Source organism: Camelus ferus, chromosome 2 (assembly GCF_009834535.1).
Source record: "Camelus ferus isolate YT-003-E chromosome 2, BCGSAC_Cfer_1.0, whole genome shotgun sequence".
Lineage (NCBI taxonomy): Eukaryota > Metazoa > Chordata > Mammalia > Artiodactyla > Camelidae > Camelus > Camelus ferus.
This window is the reverse complement of record NC_045697.1, coordinates 79,358,965-79,372,778: the sequence shown is the minus strand read 5'-3', so window position 1 is coordinate 79,372,778 and position 13,814 is coordinate 79,358,965. Positions and strand designations below refer to the sequence as shown.

The 13,814-nt window shown below is 46.9% G+C and overlaps 1 protein-coding gene and 1 long non-coding RNA gene across 2 annotated transcripts; both read left to right on the top strand.

Moving 5' to 3' along the window:
• The first annotated feature begins 2,246 nt into the window (after positions 1–2,246).
• LOC116658004 lies at positions 2,247–4,180 on the top strand. Its single transcript, XR_004313211.1, has 2 exons — positions 2,247–3,304; positions 3,620–4,180. It is a non-coding gene; the product is annotated as an uncharacterized LOC116658004 (long non-coding RNA).
• A 6,113-nt stretch (positions 4,181–10,293) lies between these two features.
• Positions 10,294–11,822, top strand: NEUROG2 (neurogenin 2). The gene is made up of 2 exons (XM_032462147.1): positions 10,294–10,659; positions 10,995–11,822. The coding sequence occupies exon 2, from the start codon at positions 10,996–10,998 to the stop codon at positions 11,812–11,814; it is 819 nt and encodes a 272-aa protein (XP_032318038.1). The 5' UTR covers positions 10,294–10,659; position 10,995; the 3' UTR covers positions 11,815–11,822.
• The last annotated feature ends 1,992 nt before the right edge of the window (positions 11,823–13,814 follow it).

Below are 13,814 nucleotides of genomic sequence, written 5' to 3'. Positions count from 1 at the left end.
TTTCATCAGGCATCAGACACAAATAAGCCTTTAAGAAAGCACTTCAGAAAGTGCTGCCTTTGGCCACTCACTGCAACCTAAAAATATGAGGAAAGACTAAACGAAGAAAAAACTGCAGAAGAAATCATTTCTTTAGAAAATAGTTTTGTCAAGAGCACAGCTGTTGATCTGCACAGCCTTGGCACAGCCAACAACTCTGTCCCGTCCAATTAATATTAATCAGTAAAGACAAGGGAAAGGAAAAAGTGATGGTCCTCATTCCTGTGAATGCCACGCTGACCTAAATTTTGACTTGTCTCTACAATGATTAAATTCATTCTGTGTTCTACAGATACAGATTATTTCTTCTTAAATATTGAATCAGAATTTCCAGTTGCTAGCAGACTGAAATCACCACCCAGGTATTCTTTCTTGCCCAAGTGCTTGGAATCAAGGAATGTATTACTGACTTCTTATTTTTGTGTTTGCATATGTTTTTGTTCATTATTATTTAAAAACTCTTTGTGACTTATTTTATTTCATCCCTATTTTGTGAGGAAAAGAAAAATACTTTGAGCTTTTAGGATAAGAGGAAAGGAATAGGTTGCTATTTTAATAAGCTGCTACTTTGTAATTAGCTTATTTTGAACAAATGAATTGTTTCCAAGCTTTAGCATGGGAAAGAGTAGGCGCTGTTGATGCCAGTTTCATGAGACTGGGAGCCAAAGGAAGATTCAGAGAAGAACCTAAAATACCATGTGAGTCTTTGGGAGTGACCAGCAGTTTATCCTGAAGAACAATGCACTTAGCTCCAAAACAATGTCCTTAAACCTGCAATGACTCGTTTCCTGAGAAATAGTGTCTCAAATCCAATGTAACTCAAATAATTTGTAGCTTAAGAATGGAGATCACCAGATTCATGCAAATAATAAAAGTGTATTTTCTTCCAATTTTTAGGGACACATTAGAGGCTCCATAGCTGGGAAATTTTTAAAAAGGAAGGGAAAAGCTATGTTCTATTTAGGGCATTAACAGGAGTTCAAGTTTGGGTTAATGTTGACAAAGTTTTAGTTTTTATTTCTAGCCTGCTTTATTTTTTCGGAATTTATTAGTAGCCAATTTCCATGAAAATATTTCTTGATTTTCCTGCACAAAATGCATTGCAAGATTATACTTTCTTTTCCTTCAAGAGAAAATGAACTCTCAAATCCTCAAAAATAAAAACCCTGGAAGAAAAAGAGAATTTGCTGAGAAGAATGCCATTATCCTCTTGCAAACCCTTCCCTTTCTCTTATTCTCAGTCCTGCTGTCTCAGGCACAGCCAATAATACATCATAGTATCAGTGTGGTGATTGGTGCTATAAAAATGCAGAGTTAAACAGAAACCCACAGTGGCCTCCTTCAGGGTAAAGATGGCTTCTTTCAACAGAGAAAGCCAAAATCCAAAAAGCATAGGAAAGCAAGACTCAGAATTAAACATTTTCTGGATCCTCATTATTTTTAAAATAGAAGCTTTAGATGTCATCTTGTCAAGCACAGAATAACAGAGGAGGAAAGTTTTTAATCACTACTGAGGACTGGTCAAGAAACACATTTAAGAAAGATTAGACCCAAATAATTTCCTGTTAGCAAATAGTACTAAATAAAGGAATATATTACTTTCAGATAGTGGTAAAAAAAAAAAATCTTTCTTTAGAAACCTATCAAGTTCCTGGGATGTGATCACATCTCTCTCAGAAAATAAGATGTGATTTACCCAGAATAGAGAAAATAAGAGCATTGAGGACCTTTCCTTTCTCTGTCCAACCCCAGGATTTTTGATTTAACAAAAAGTAAAATCTAAAAGTTAGCCTTGAATGTTTCTGTCCTATACAAATAATATTTCCAATACAGAACAAGTTTTAAATGTTTGTTTTTAAGATCCAGTATCCCATGTCAACCCAAATGGTCCAGCTTCTGGGGCTTTAATTTCCACTGTGGGTGAGTACCATGATAGAACTCAACCCACTGCAGCCACCTCTGATCAGAAATTTACTTCCAGTCTTTAATGAAGACTACAAAAGACACAGGCACTTTCTAGAAGGCCAGTGTTTTGTTTTGTTTTGTTTTGTTTTTTAAATAACAATTTCTGATGATAAATGTAAAATTTACTTGGAAACACAAAGAAAATATAAATTCCCACTACCCAATAACAGAAAGATAAGCACTGTATTTTTCTCTCCAGAATGTATGTGTTTCTACTTCCCTCCAATCATTCAAAGACACATACCGTCCACAAACTGGGGTCATACTAAGCATTATATCATGATTTTTAAAAAATCCATCAAAATATGATTTTAAGCCTACACTGTTGGTGTCGCAGCGGAACTTTTATTTGTCAGTCTCTACTGTTGGTAAACGTGGACAGCCTGACTCACAGCTAAAGCCCTGAAGTGGTAAGTCCTTAAGTTCCCTTTGACACTCGGGAAAACACAATTTGCCGGACAGAGTTAAGAACAAGCAAATTTTGGCAGGAAAGAGATGAAGCGGAGCGGAAATAGGAATTTGGGCGTCTGGATCCAGGGGATGAGGCCTCAGGCGACTGACACTTTGTGCCCCACAGACCCTTCCCCCAACATTTTAGACACATGACGTCTAGCTAAAATGAGCATCAAATACCAACTCGGAATAGAATTTTTTAAAAATACCAGGGGAGCGACAAGCAGTCTAGAGAATGAATCTGGGAAGTGGCTCTGGGTGTTGAGGAGAAACGCTTACCTGCACACATTATATAACACAGGTCTAGTGTGGCCCCGACAAGCGCACAGGAGCATCTTTAACAGCCTGGAGTCCAAGTCTTTACCCCAACCTACTGAGTCTTGGCGTCACTTCTAGTTGCTGAATAGCTAAACCCTCAAAACAAAAGTCTCGGGGTCTATGCCCGCTTGTTCTCGGACTTGGCAGGCACAGAACTACCGGGGGAGGCGTCTTAACGGCTTGTTTATTTCGGCAGGAGGCGCCCACCACTGACGCTTTTGAGTCAGGTTAGCAGCAGCCGAGCTGCAAGTGAAGGTCCCAGAGGGCGTCCCAGGAAGAACTGCGGAGCCACGCGCAGTCCAAGGGTGTCGGCGGCTGGCGGGTCCCGCAGGGGCCTTGTCCGCCGACCGGGGCCCCGCCAGAGGGCGCCAGGACCTCGCCGCCGCCCAGCATGCCGCAGCCGCGGTGCGACATGAAAACGCTCAGGTGCGACAGGAAGGGACCGTGACCCCAGGGCCGCGGCGGGCGGTAGGGGGCGCCTCCTCCAAACCCATCCGCGCTCCAGCTCCCTTGGCTATCGCCTGCCCGCGTAAGATCTTGTTTTGTGTTTTGTTTTAAAAGCCTTCTCCGCCCCCGTACTGCTTGAAGGCGTAAATGAGAGAGGGTGGGAGGGGTGAGAGGGGGAAATGGAGAAAAGAGGCGCTAGAGGACTGAATGCCTTCTTTAAATTACTGCTGACACCTCGGTTCCAGGCCCCTAAAATCTCAATCAACAATCCATTAGAACTCAACAGGAGTAAAACGAAATCCTCGTTTAAGTGTATTTATCCGATCTCCTTTCTCTCTTTCAAATGCTAAATCCATTTCAGCATATGCCCCCTTCTTTCTCTCGCCTTTCTCTCAAGACTGGCAGCCCATACCACTCTTGTAAATATGAAAGATGCTAATCATATGACATATCACGTCTCCGTCGGAGCCGGAATAAAGCCTTCAGATTTGGGATCATTGCCTCCAGACAACAGCTTCATCAGCCGGAAAGTTGGTTTTTTTCTCCTTTCCTTCAACTCTCAATCCCTTCTTTGTCTGGAGTAAAATGCAGCCGACTCGAGCCACCCAGGCCATATGGTTCACTCTGTATTTTCTTAGTTGAATTCTGAATTGTTTCTGTGACTTGCGAAGTTTTTTTGGAAGTGCGTATAAAGACATAGAAGAGCTACTTGTGCAGGGAGCGCTGCCCTGCGCGCCGCGGCCGCCCCCTCCCGGCCTGGAGCCCCGGCCGCGGCGGTCGCCGCTGGGGGAGTGTTTGTTACATGGGCGCTGCGTTATCGCGCTGTTGGCACTAAGGCCCGGCAGGCGCAGCTGCTGGGCTCGCTCTCCGTGCTGTGCGCGCTCTGCCTCGCACACTGGAAGCACTCGAGAAATATATGGGGGAATGAAATAATGAATAAATCAGCCACTAGAGACCACCCCGAGTGGTTTGTGTCCTAAAGTATCGTTTTAGATCCGTGAAAATAAAACATAGCCGTGCCCTCTCCTGACACTGCGTTGCATTACACCGTCTACATTACACACGGTTTTCTGACATGCAACAGTTTCTTTGCTCGTTTGAATGGAAGCTCCATGGGGGTAGGAATGGTGTCTGTCTTATGTGTGGCACTGTTCCCAGGGGTTGGTCCGCTGCTTGGCATACACTGAGTGCCCATTAAGTATATTCTGAATGTAGAAAGGAAGGATAATTGGATGAATATGCTTTACCGTAGAAAAATATCTTATTTCCCTAAGATACAGGTTAAAAAACTTTCTCTGCTGAAGATTTTAACTTATTTTCCCCAACAAACCACACAATTAATTTCCAGAAGAGAATTCAGTGGGGTTTTGGGGGGGGGTTGGATATGTTTTTCCTGAGTGGGAAGAGGAGAAGGAAAATCAGCTTTCAGATCTTTATCCATTGCTTTGAATGAGTTTTGTGTGTTCCAGGTTCGGGACTGTCCGTGCGAGGGAGCAGGCTGCCAAATTTCCTTTCTCTCTGCCTAACTCCTTACACAAACCCCAAAGGGTCCTTTCACCAAATCATTAAATTCTACAGAGGTGGTCAAGCTCACACTGCTTTTCATGAAAAGGAGAAAGAAAAGGGTCCTTGAAGTTTAGAAGATGCCCAAGGAAAACTCCTTGAATGACATCAAAAGAATGAGTTTCCATAGCTGTTGAAGCACGAGGGCCGTGTATCGGCACAAAGGGGGACGGGGCACCGGGACGGGCCCACCGCTCTGTCCCAGGACAATTGGGTCACTGAAATAGGGAATTAATTACCATTGGAGAGTGGGCAGCCCATTCACCACTGGCTGAGTTTTATTAAACGCCAATATAAATAACAAAACAACTCTTGTGGCTGCACTATTCCTACACGCCAAAGGAAGGATTATGCTGGGGATTAACATCTTAAAGTCTATGAGACTTTCTGACTCAAGGCTCGGAGCTAGTAATCGTGTTTGTCTCCTGGTTCAGCGATTAGTGCTCTCTTTCTTGCACTTTCCCCTGGATAGCCAATGTCCCTTTTTGCAGGCACAGGGGGGTGGGGGTGGGGCTCATCTCCCCAGTGGGCCCCTAGCCCCCCATTCACGCTCCGGCTGTTCTTTTCCTCTTACCTGCGGAAAACAATCAGAAAGCTGGCGGAGATTGGCAACGTTTCCTACAGTGACTTCTCTCCTTCGTGGGAAAGAAAAGGGGCGCCTGGGCAGCGGGTCGCATAAGGAGTGAAGAGAAGCCTGCGGGGCACTGCCTTTCCAGAGGGGAGAGGAGCCTTCCAGCACCTGCCAGGCGGATTTCACCGCCGTCAAGACGACCTTGGGCGTCAAACTCGATCTCCTGAATGTTTGGGCTTCGGGCACCTAAGCACACTTTGTAACCTGAGGACAACGGTCTCGGGAATGGGAGTGGGGGGTGTACGATCTTCTCTGCCTCGCATCTTCTCTGGTTGATTCCCCTGCTGCTCCTCAAATATGGAAGGGGGAGGAGCTGGCGCGGCTGAGCGACCCAGTGCGGACCCCTGCGAGGACTAGATTAACAAATCCTCCTGGGGTAGGATCCGAGGGGGAAACGAGAGCGAAACTGAGAATTCCGTGCAGGGGTCCAGTACGAAAGTGAGGCATGAGTTTACACTGTTATCGCTCTTGGCTTCCTTGGCTCCCCAGAAAGGGACCGCCAAAAATTCCGAGCTCACACTGGCTCCCAGTGCTCACCATCACCAGTAACGAACTCCGACCTGGTGAGACCTCTGCGGGGAAAGATAATGGATCTCACCCCGGCCTCCCCGGCTCTGGAAACTGCGTTCTCAGCCCCTAGTGAAGAACTAAAACTGGCTAACTTATTCTCTCCATCTTTCAGCCTTTCTGAGAGCTCACCCCGAGGATTAGGATTTAGGCTACAAAGCCATCCTTGGCAGACACGTCATCCTGTCCTTTTAGCGGAACACAGATCCTCCTTCCCCTTGAGGGCAGGGTGGTTTACAGTGAACCGCGAGACAGGCTTGCTGGGCAGGCAAACTTTTGCTCTTGTTCTCTCTGGGAAAATCTCCCTTCTTCACGGGCCCCCCACCCGCACACATTTCACCTGCAACAGCAAGTCTGGTGCGGGGGCCATTTGCCCTCTTTGGCCAACTTGTGAGGTCGAAGTGTGGATGGGGTGTAGTCTATGGCCCCACAGCAACACCTACCCTAAACTTTAGGGCTTTTGGGTCGTCTCAAAGTTCAAGCTTCTTAGAAACAACAAAGACTTTCTAAAGATCTCCACCCCTTCCCCCCCCCCCCTTACTTCACTTTTCTTTCCCTACACACACTCGGCCCCCTTTCTTTCTAAGGCTTGGGGATGAGTTTAAATCACTGTGCTCCCATTTCTTGATAACTGCCTGCTTTGAGCTTTTGTTCTCTTAAAGTAGGATTGCACACTGAAAGAGGGGCTGAAGATGAACAGTTTGACCCTTTAGGACAGTTCACGCAATGGACAGGAGCGGCCCTCGGTCACCAAACTCACTGACGCTATTCACGCGCTCCCCTCCCCCTTCGCATAACATTTCAGCCTCGTTTCATCTGGACAATCTTTGAGACCACACAAGTGCCTCTTGAATTTAAGTTCAAAGAGTGCTAGAAGAGTCCAGCTAAGGATATTTGGCGTTGGTCACGTCTTTGCAAATCTGAGTACCAATCGAAATTGCTTTCTGTCAGCAACACTGGGCAAAATGCTGAACAAACAGAATTTTGCAACTGAGTGTGAATGGCTGGCTTCTGGATTGTACTAGTGTGTTAGCTTGTTCTCTCCATAGTGGGAAATATTTCCAGAAATATTACCGAGTGATGCTTCTTTCAAGGCTACAATGCAAACAATCAAAATCCTTAGAATTCCAAGATAACATAGAAGGTGACTTTTTTTAATGCCTGCACTTTGCACAGTAATCTCACACCACTGCATACACCCAAAGCCCTTATTTAAAAAATAAAATTATATAAACTCCATGATATCTTCATATTTACATAGATTAGAAACTGATTTAAGTCAAGCTTAAGTTTCTTGGCATACTTTTTCCTTTTGAAGGAAATTTCCAGTCTCAAAAATGTGTAATTTACCCTAATAATATTTTACTGCTACTAAATATCTGCACAGGATAAACTTAAATATGTGTTGTTAACTTCTTACAGAGTATAGAAAGTTTGGATTTTGACAAAGGAAAGCCATGTACCCTTTCAGTGCATCATAAAAACATAAAATCTTGGAAGAACATAAAAACTGGGGAGACAGATGCCCAAATACTGTTAACAATCAACTAAAGAAATCCATTGTGTGTTTCACTAGCACTAAACATTAGACCCAGCTTGATCTTGGTGTTTGCGGTCAAACAAAGCTCATCAGGTTTTCCTTTAAGCCTCCACTTAACTGGATTCCAATTCTGTTCTTCCCTCTGATATAGTTTATCATCAAATCAACCTAGCACTTCCTAGCCAAACCAAAAATTTAAAACAACCTGTCCTAAGAAGTATGTTTCTGCTGATACTAAAATAAGCCTTCCTTTGTTTCTATTACATCAGCTTATAGGCTTGTCTTTCTTTGCAGGCAACTCCTGCAATGAGATGTAGATATTTGAAAGCTGACACTCTATAGTATCTCCCATCCAGTGTTTATTTTTAACAGTCTTCCATCATTTCCTCAGAACCTAGCTTTCTCATCTTCCATTTCTTTCAAAATTAACACAAAAATCCCACATTCACTCCCACATGTTTCTTCCATCTTTACCCTGGCTTGCCAAGACCTTAGAGGTTTTTCTTTTGGGAAAATCCTGTAAAGAGTACTTGTTTGGTATCAGTGATCATCACCTATAAAATGCTAATGTGTGATCATCACTTATATAATGCTAACATGTGCATGCAAGCAAGGTAAGCACTTCTGTTGTCTTTCACTACCAGCACATCTTTTGCTTGATCAAACTCTTTTATGAAGTTCTTATCCTGCAAGTTCATGATAAAGAGACAGAGACCCAAAAACGTGTGAGAGACGCAGATGCTGTATTCTGGAAATACTCAACGTTTCTCTTCATTTACAAAAAAAAAAAAAGGTGCACTTCTGACCAATGAAATTAAGCTGTTCTGAAAGGACTGAGGAGGGAACTGGATAAATAACACTTTTAAACGTAGTGAATTTGTTTTTAAAAGGGGAGAAGACGCAAAGCATAAATATCAGTCAGCAAGGTGAAAATCCTGACAATGTTCAAATAAATTCAAGACAGAAGGAAGTCTGGAGGTTGGACAGCTGCAGCACATAACAGTCTCTTTCACAGGATTCTAATTTTCATTTTCTTTACTTTGTGCCTTCTAAGCCTGCTCATTACCTCCCTGCAGAAAACATTAAACAAATTAAAACCATGCCAAAACACTTTCATCACCCCTTTCTCTGCAATACAACCTGTTTCCAATTCCTACAATCCGAATGAGTCAGAGACCACCAACAATATTCTTTTTCTCTTGCCACTTTTCAATTCCTAACATTCCAACTGTGCCTTGCTTAAACTTAATTTGCAAAAGGGACTCCTCTTCAATCTACTGGATTCCAGATCCATCCTCGCTACTCGTGCACCGTACACCGTCTAACACTCAGCCCAGCACACACTTCTGGGGGCTGATTGTCTCTAAGAAGTCAGCGACAAGAGGGTGGGCGTGAGCGGGGAGGGGGAGGGGGAAGAGGGAGGGAGGCTGTCTAGCAATTCAGAACAAGTTCCCTGCGAGGTCCAGTAGCCCTTCAGCTCTTTTTTCCTATTGAAAAGCCTGGAGAATCGGGAGGACGGGCCCCATGTCCCTACAACGCCCCCCAGCGCGGAGCAGAGGTCATGGAAATGTCAGGGCAGCCCATTTGCTCCAGGGAGCTGTAAGTCCGCCGCTCCGCCTGCTCCGCTCGCTGCCACCCACGCAGGAAGCCTCCTTGCGGTTCTGCCCAGCCATATACTGGGGTTAACCAACCAACCAACCAAATCCAAACCAAAAACCTGTATCAGTGTCCGGTGCCTCAGTTTGCCACAGGTAAACTGAGAGGTCCACTTCAGCTCTAACATGTGAGGGCTTTTATTATCACAGCCTCTTAAAGCCCATCAGCTGCTCCCTCACTCGATCTCCCCTGGCTGGAGACGCCTCTATGAATCCTCCAGCGTCCTCTCTCTTCCCCCTCCCAAGGCAGCCTCTCTGGAACCTAAACACCATGTGCCCACAGTTCGCCACCCGCACCCCATTTCTCTTTTAACCAAATGAATAAGTTTAAAATCGTTTTAAAATCGTTTACTATTTGATACAGCTCTTAAGAAGCTTTGCCAAGAGGCATCCAGCAGCACCAGAGGGCTAACTGCTTTCCCCGGGATTCTGACCCCCATTAACTAATTCCTCGGATCCCAACGTCCGGGAGCTAGGAAGCCGGGCAGCGCCGGGTGCTGTGCGTGCGCGAGCGCTGGGCGGGGGGGGGGGGGGGGTGCAGCCGCGAGGATCCAGGCGGGGGCGGTCACCCTGGTCTCCCCACCGGCCCCCCAGCGCCCCGGCCCCTAATGAGCTGCTGAAAGGGAGCGGCTCCGGTGCGCGTGGCTCGCAGGCCTCCTGGAGTCCGGGGCGCCCTGATTGGCCAGCTGCGCCTCGCGACCTCCATTCATTAATAAATTAGCGGCACGCTCCAGCCGAGCGCGAGCCACCAATCACAATGGGCAGCGGCGGCGACAACAGCCGCAGCTTGAGCCGATGCCGCCGCCACGGCTTCAGCAGTCCGACCGCAGCCTCGAGCTCCAACAGGAGCTTTAGAACCATTTTATGCTGATTAGATAAAGGGGGAAAAGGAAGGAGGGGGTGATGGGAGGAGGAGGAGGATGGATGGCAGGGCCAGGGGAGGGGGGAAGTGGGTGAAGCAAGAGAAAGAAATGAATGATGATAATGCAATGAAAAGAGTAAGCCAGGGAGGGAGAAGCGGGGGAGAAGAGGGGGGCGGCACAGGAGGGGAGGAGGAGGCGGCGGCGGCCGGGGGTAGGGGGAGGTGGGGGCCCTGGGGGCAGATCTGATTGTTTTCTTGGTGGTATATAAGGGGTTTTAAGGAGAGTCGTGTGCCAGACACGCAGCCACTGAACCACAAGCAGCTTCGCTTTAACTGGAGTGCCTGGGAGTCGCGTGCCAGGAGCCGCACGGCCGGGGACTGACTGACAGACAGACACGCACCACCACCACAACACACGAGACCCGGGCAGGTCGCCGCGGCCGCCGGGGCTCTTGGCAAACTCGCCCGTCGGAGCGGTCCCCTGCGGAGCCGCGCTGCAGTAGCGCCAGACCCGCTGCTTCCAAGCGGGCAGAAGGAGCAGCGCTGCGCTCCCGGCTGCGTGGAGAATCACGGCACACGCCAAAGTAAGAGCGACGCCGAGGCACACAAAGCGAACTAAGTAAGTATCCGCGCTGCGGCTTCCAACTTGTAAGGGTGTTTCCTGCACTCTGTCCCACCACAACTGAACGCCCTTTGCTCGCGCGGACTCTTTGTCGCGGGGCCTCAGTCCCTTCTCGGGAACAGCCCGCTGAATTCGGGACCTAGCTGGCCGGCGATGGGGTCACAACGAGGGGCGCTCCTGAGCTTGGAGATCCCTGGCGGGGTTTCCTCCCTAACTACGCTTCTCCTTGGCGCCGTTCAGAGCCAATCTTCTCGGGTGCGCGCACCAATAACGTGCCTCTACTTTTATATTTACATCTCATTTTGTTCTTTCTCCCTACCTCTCTTCTCCAGGATGTTTGTCAAATCCGAGAGCTTGGAGTTGAAGGAGGAAGAGGACGTGCTGGTGCTGCTCGGCTCGACCTCCCCCGCCTCGGCTGCTCTGACCCCGCAGTCTTCCAGCGCCGACGAGGAAGAAGAGGAGGAGCTGGGCGAGTCGGGCGGGGCGCGTCGGCAGCGTGCGGCAGAGGCCGGGCCCACGGCGCGGGGCGGCTCGCCGGGCGGAGCCGAGGGCTGTCGGCCCACACGGCTACTGGGTCTGGTGCACGAGTGCAAACGGCGCCCGTCTAGGGCGCGGGCTGTTTCCCGTGGAGCCAAAACGGCCGAGACGGTGCAACGCATCAAGAAGACCCGTAGACTGAAGGCCAACAACCGCGAGCGCAACCGCATGCACAACCTCAACGCGGCGCTGGACGCTCTGCGTGAGGTGCTCCCCACTTTCCCCGAGGACGCCAAGCTCACCAAGATCGAGACCTTGCGCTTTGCCCACAACTACATCTGGGCGCTCACCGAGACCCTGCGCCTGGCCGACCACTGCGGGGGCGCCGGGGGAGGCCTGCCGGGGGCGCTCTTCTCCGAGACGGTGTTGCTGAGCCCAGGAGGCGCTAGCGCCGGCCTGAGCAGCAGCGGAGATAGCCCTTCGCCTGCCTCCATGTGGAGCTGCACCAACAGCCCCGCGCCGTCCTCCTCCGCGTCCTCCAACTCCACTTCTCCCTACAGCTGCACTTTATCTCCTGCCAGCCCGGCGGGTTCAGACATGGACTATTGGCAGCCTCCACCTACCGACAAACACCGCTACGCACCTCACCTCCCCGTAGTTAGGGACTGTATCTAGAGCCGCCATCTCTTCTACCCACGCCAGGCCTTAGTGGGTTCCCTTTCCTGTCCCCAGTCAAGCATTCCTCCCAACCCTCTCTTGCCCCCACCTCCCACGCCCTGGAAACCATCTAGCTTTTCAGAGCAGTTGTAGCCGGTCTGATTCCTCGGTTGTTTGTTGCATTCCTGGGCTAAGGGTTTTCTTCATTCAGATGGGCTCTAATTTATTGAGCGTGTGATGGAGCTTATTGTCAAAGGATGGTAGAGTTTGGAAGCGGGGAGACTCCTTAAGTCTAAAAAGATGCTGAGAAGAGATGAAGGTGGCATGTCTAAAGAGTGCAGAGCGGACTGACGCTCCTCCCCTCTCTCGGTGCAGTTCGTGTGAATCTCCCAGGGAGAATGCAACTGGTTCCTGCGATCTCTTCACCTTTGCTTCTACATAGAGATGTTAATGTCGAGTAGAAAGAAACGTATCTTAGCATCTGAATTATTTTACCGGTAATAATATTATCCACAGATTTGCAATGGCTGGCATCTGCTTTATTCCCATTGCTTTCTGCAGGCTGTGGGAATTTCACCTGTCAAACCAAACTTTCTCTCTCTGATGTGCACTTTGTTCTGTTTCCCAGATTCGTCACAATGCCTATTGTCCTGCTCTTCTCTTCCCTTTTTCTTCTCCATTTTGCCATCTGTCTCTTATGATTTATAAGGGGAAAAAAGTTGTTTTGTTAGAGGGCCAGGTTAGAAGTCATTGTATAATTTGTAGGCTTTGTAATGATTGAATGCAAGCGTGGAAATTTAGGCTGAACTCTCTATCAAAAGGAAAAATGTGGAGGAAAAGGGAAAAATCAGGAGGGAGGATTGCTTCATGCATTATTTATCTCGACCTTTTAGGGGAGAAGGAACTCCCCCATTCTTTTAAGAGATTAAAATTAAATCAACAGACTGAAAACCTAAGCAGACACGGAGCATTATCAGGATCAGCCACACACGTGTTTCCTTCTATTTATTATAAAGAAAATTTTCATGGGGAAAGTATGTATTTTTTGTATATTCTACAGAGTTTATTCTAGTATGTATTTACATCTTGGAAGAACAAGAAAATTGTTCATGTGATTAAAGTATAAATACAGTATCTAATTTTCATAATTTATGTGTGTCGTATTATAACTTTTTCCTGCTTATGTAGAAGAACGAGTTGCATTTTTCTGAAATTCTCCCTATATCAAATTGAGTAGAGCAATTGTATTTTCCCTCAATGTTTGTGTGTACAATTTCAGTGACATAAACTCTAAGCAATCACAGGAGGCTGAATACACTAACACTGACATAAAAGTGTAAGTCTCAATACAAACAAAATTTGATTTTTAAGAACTCAATTTCTGGGCAAACAAGATTAGTTTTAAAACAGGATTTAAATGATAATTGCCATAATAAGCACCAAAGTACAGAAACATTGATTTTAAAAAACAGTGAAGTTGAAATTTCTTAGTAGAGTATGTAGAAATTTGGTTCTTACATTTCACTTCTTTGACTTCAGTTATCTGTAAACTAAAGGGATTGGACAGTGATCTCTAAGGGCCCCTTCTGGCTCTGACATCTGTGATGTAACTGAGTATTTATAAATTCATTATTGGAAGCTGATTTCATAGTAGCTAATCCAATCTTTGTTAAAGCAGTTACATAGTCAAAACTGCTTCAAAAAGAAAGCAAAAATGGTTTCCTAATCTCCAGGATACAGAATTCTATAACTTCCACATCAATCTCCAAAGCAGAAATGAATGACCTTTGGCCTTGGATCAAAGATGACCAAGTGAAGGTTGGCCATAATCTAAATGTAAGCCTCTTAGGAGAGGGTGTCCAGGACAACACAAGCTGGAAAAAGATCATGTGGGCAAAGAAATGTTGGTTGTTCAGTCTCCCCTACCCCATGAATTTCATATCTGCTTCCGGTTTGAGCTAAATCCTCCACTCCTATGCATAAAGCAATAATAAATCTGAGATGTTTATATGAAACTA

Coding starts and splice junctions, on each gene's coding strand:
- NEUROG2 (XM_032462147.1), top strand. CDS start 10,996: ATGTTTGTCAAATCCGAGAGCTTGGAGTTGAAGGAGGAAGAGGACGTG.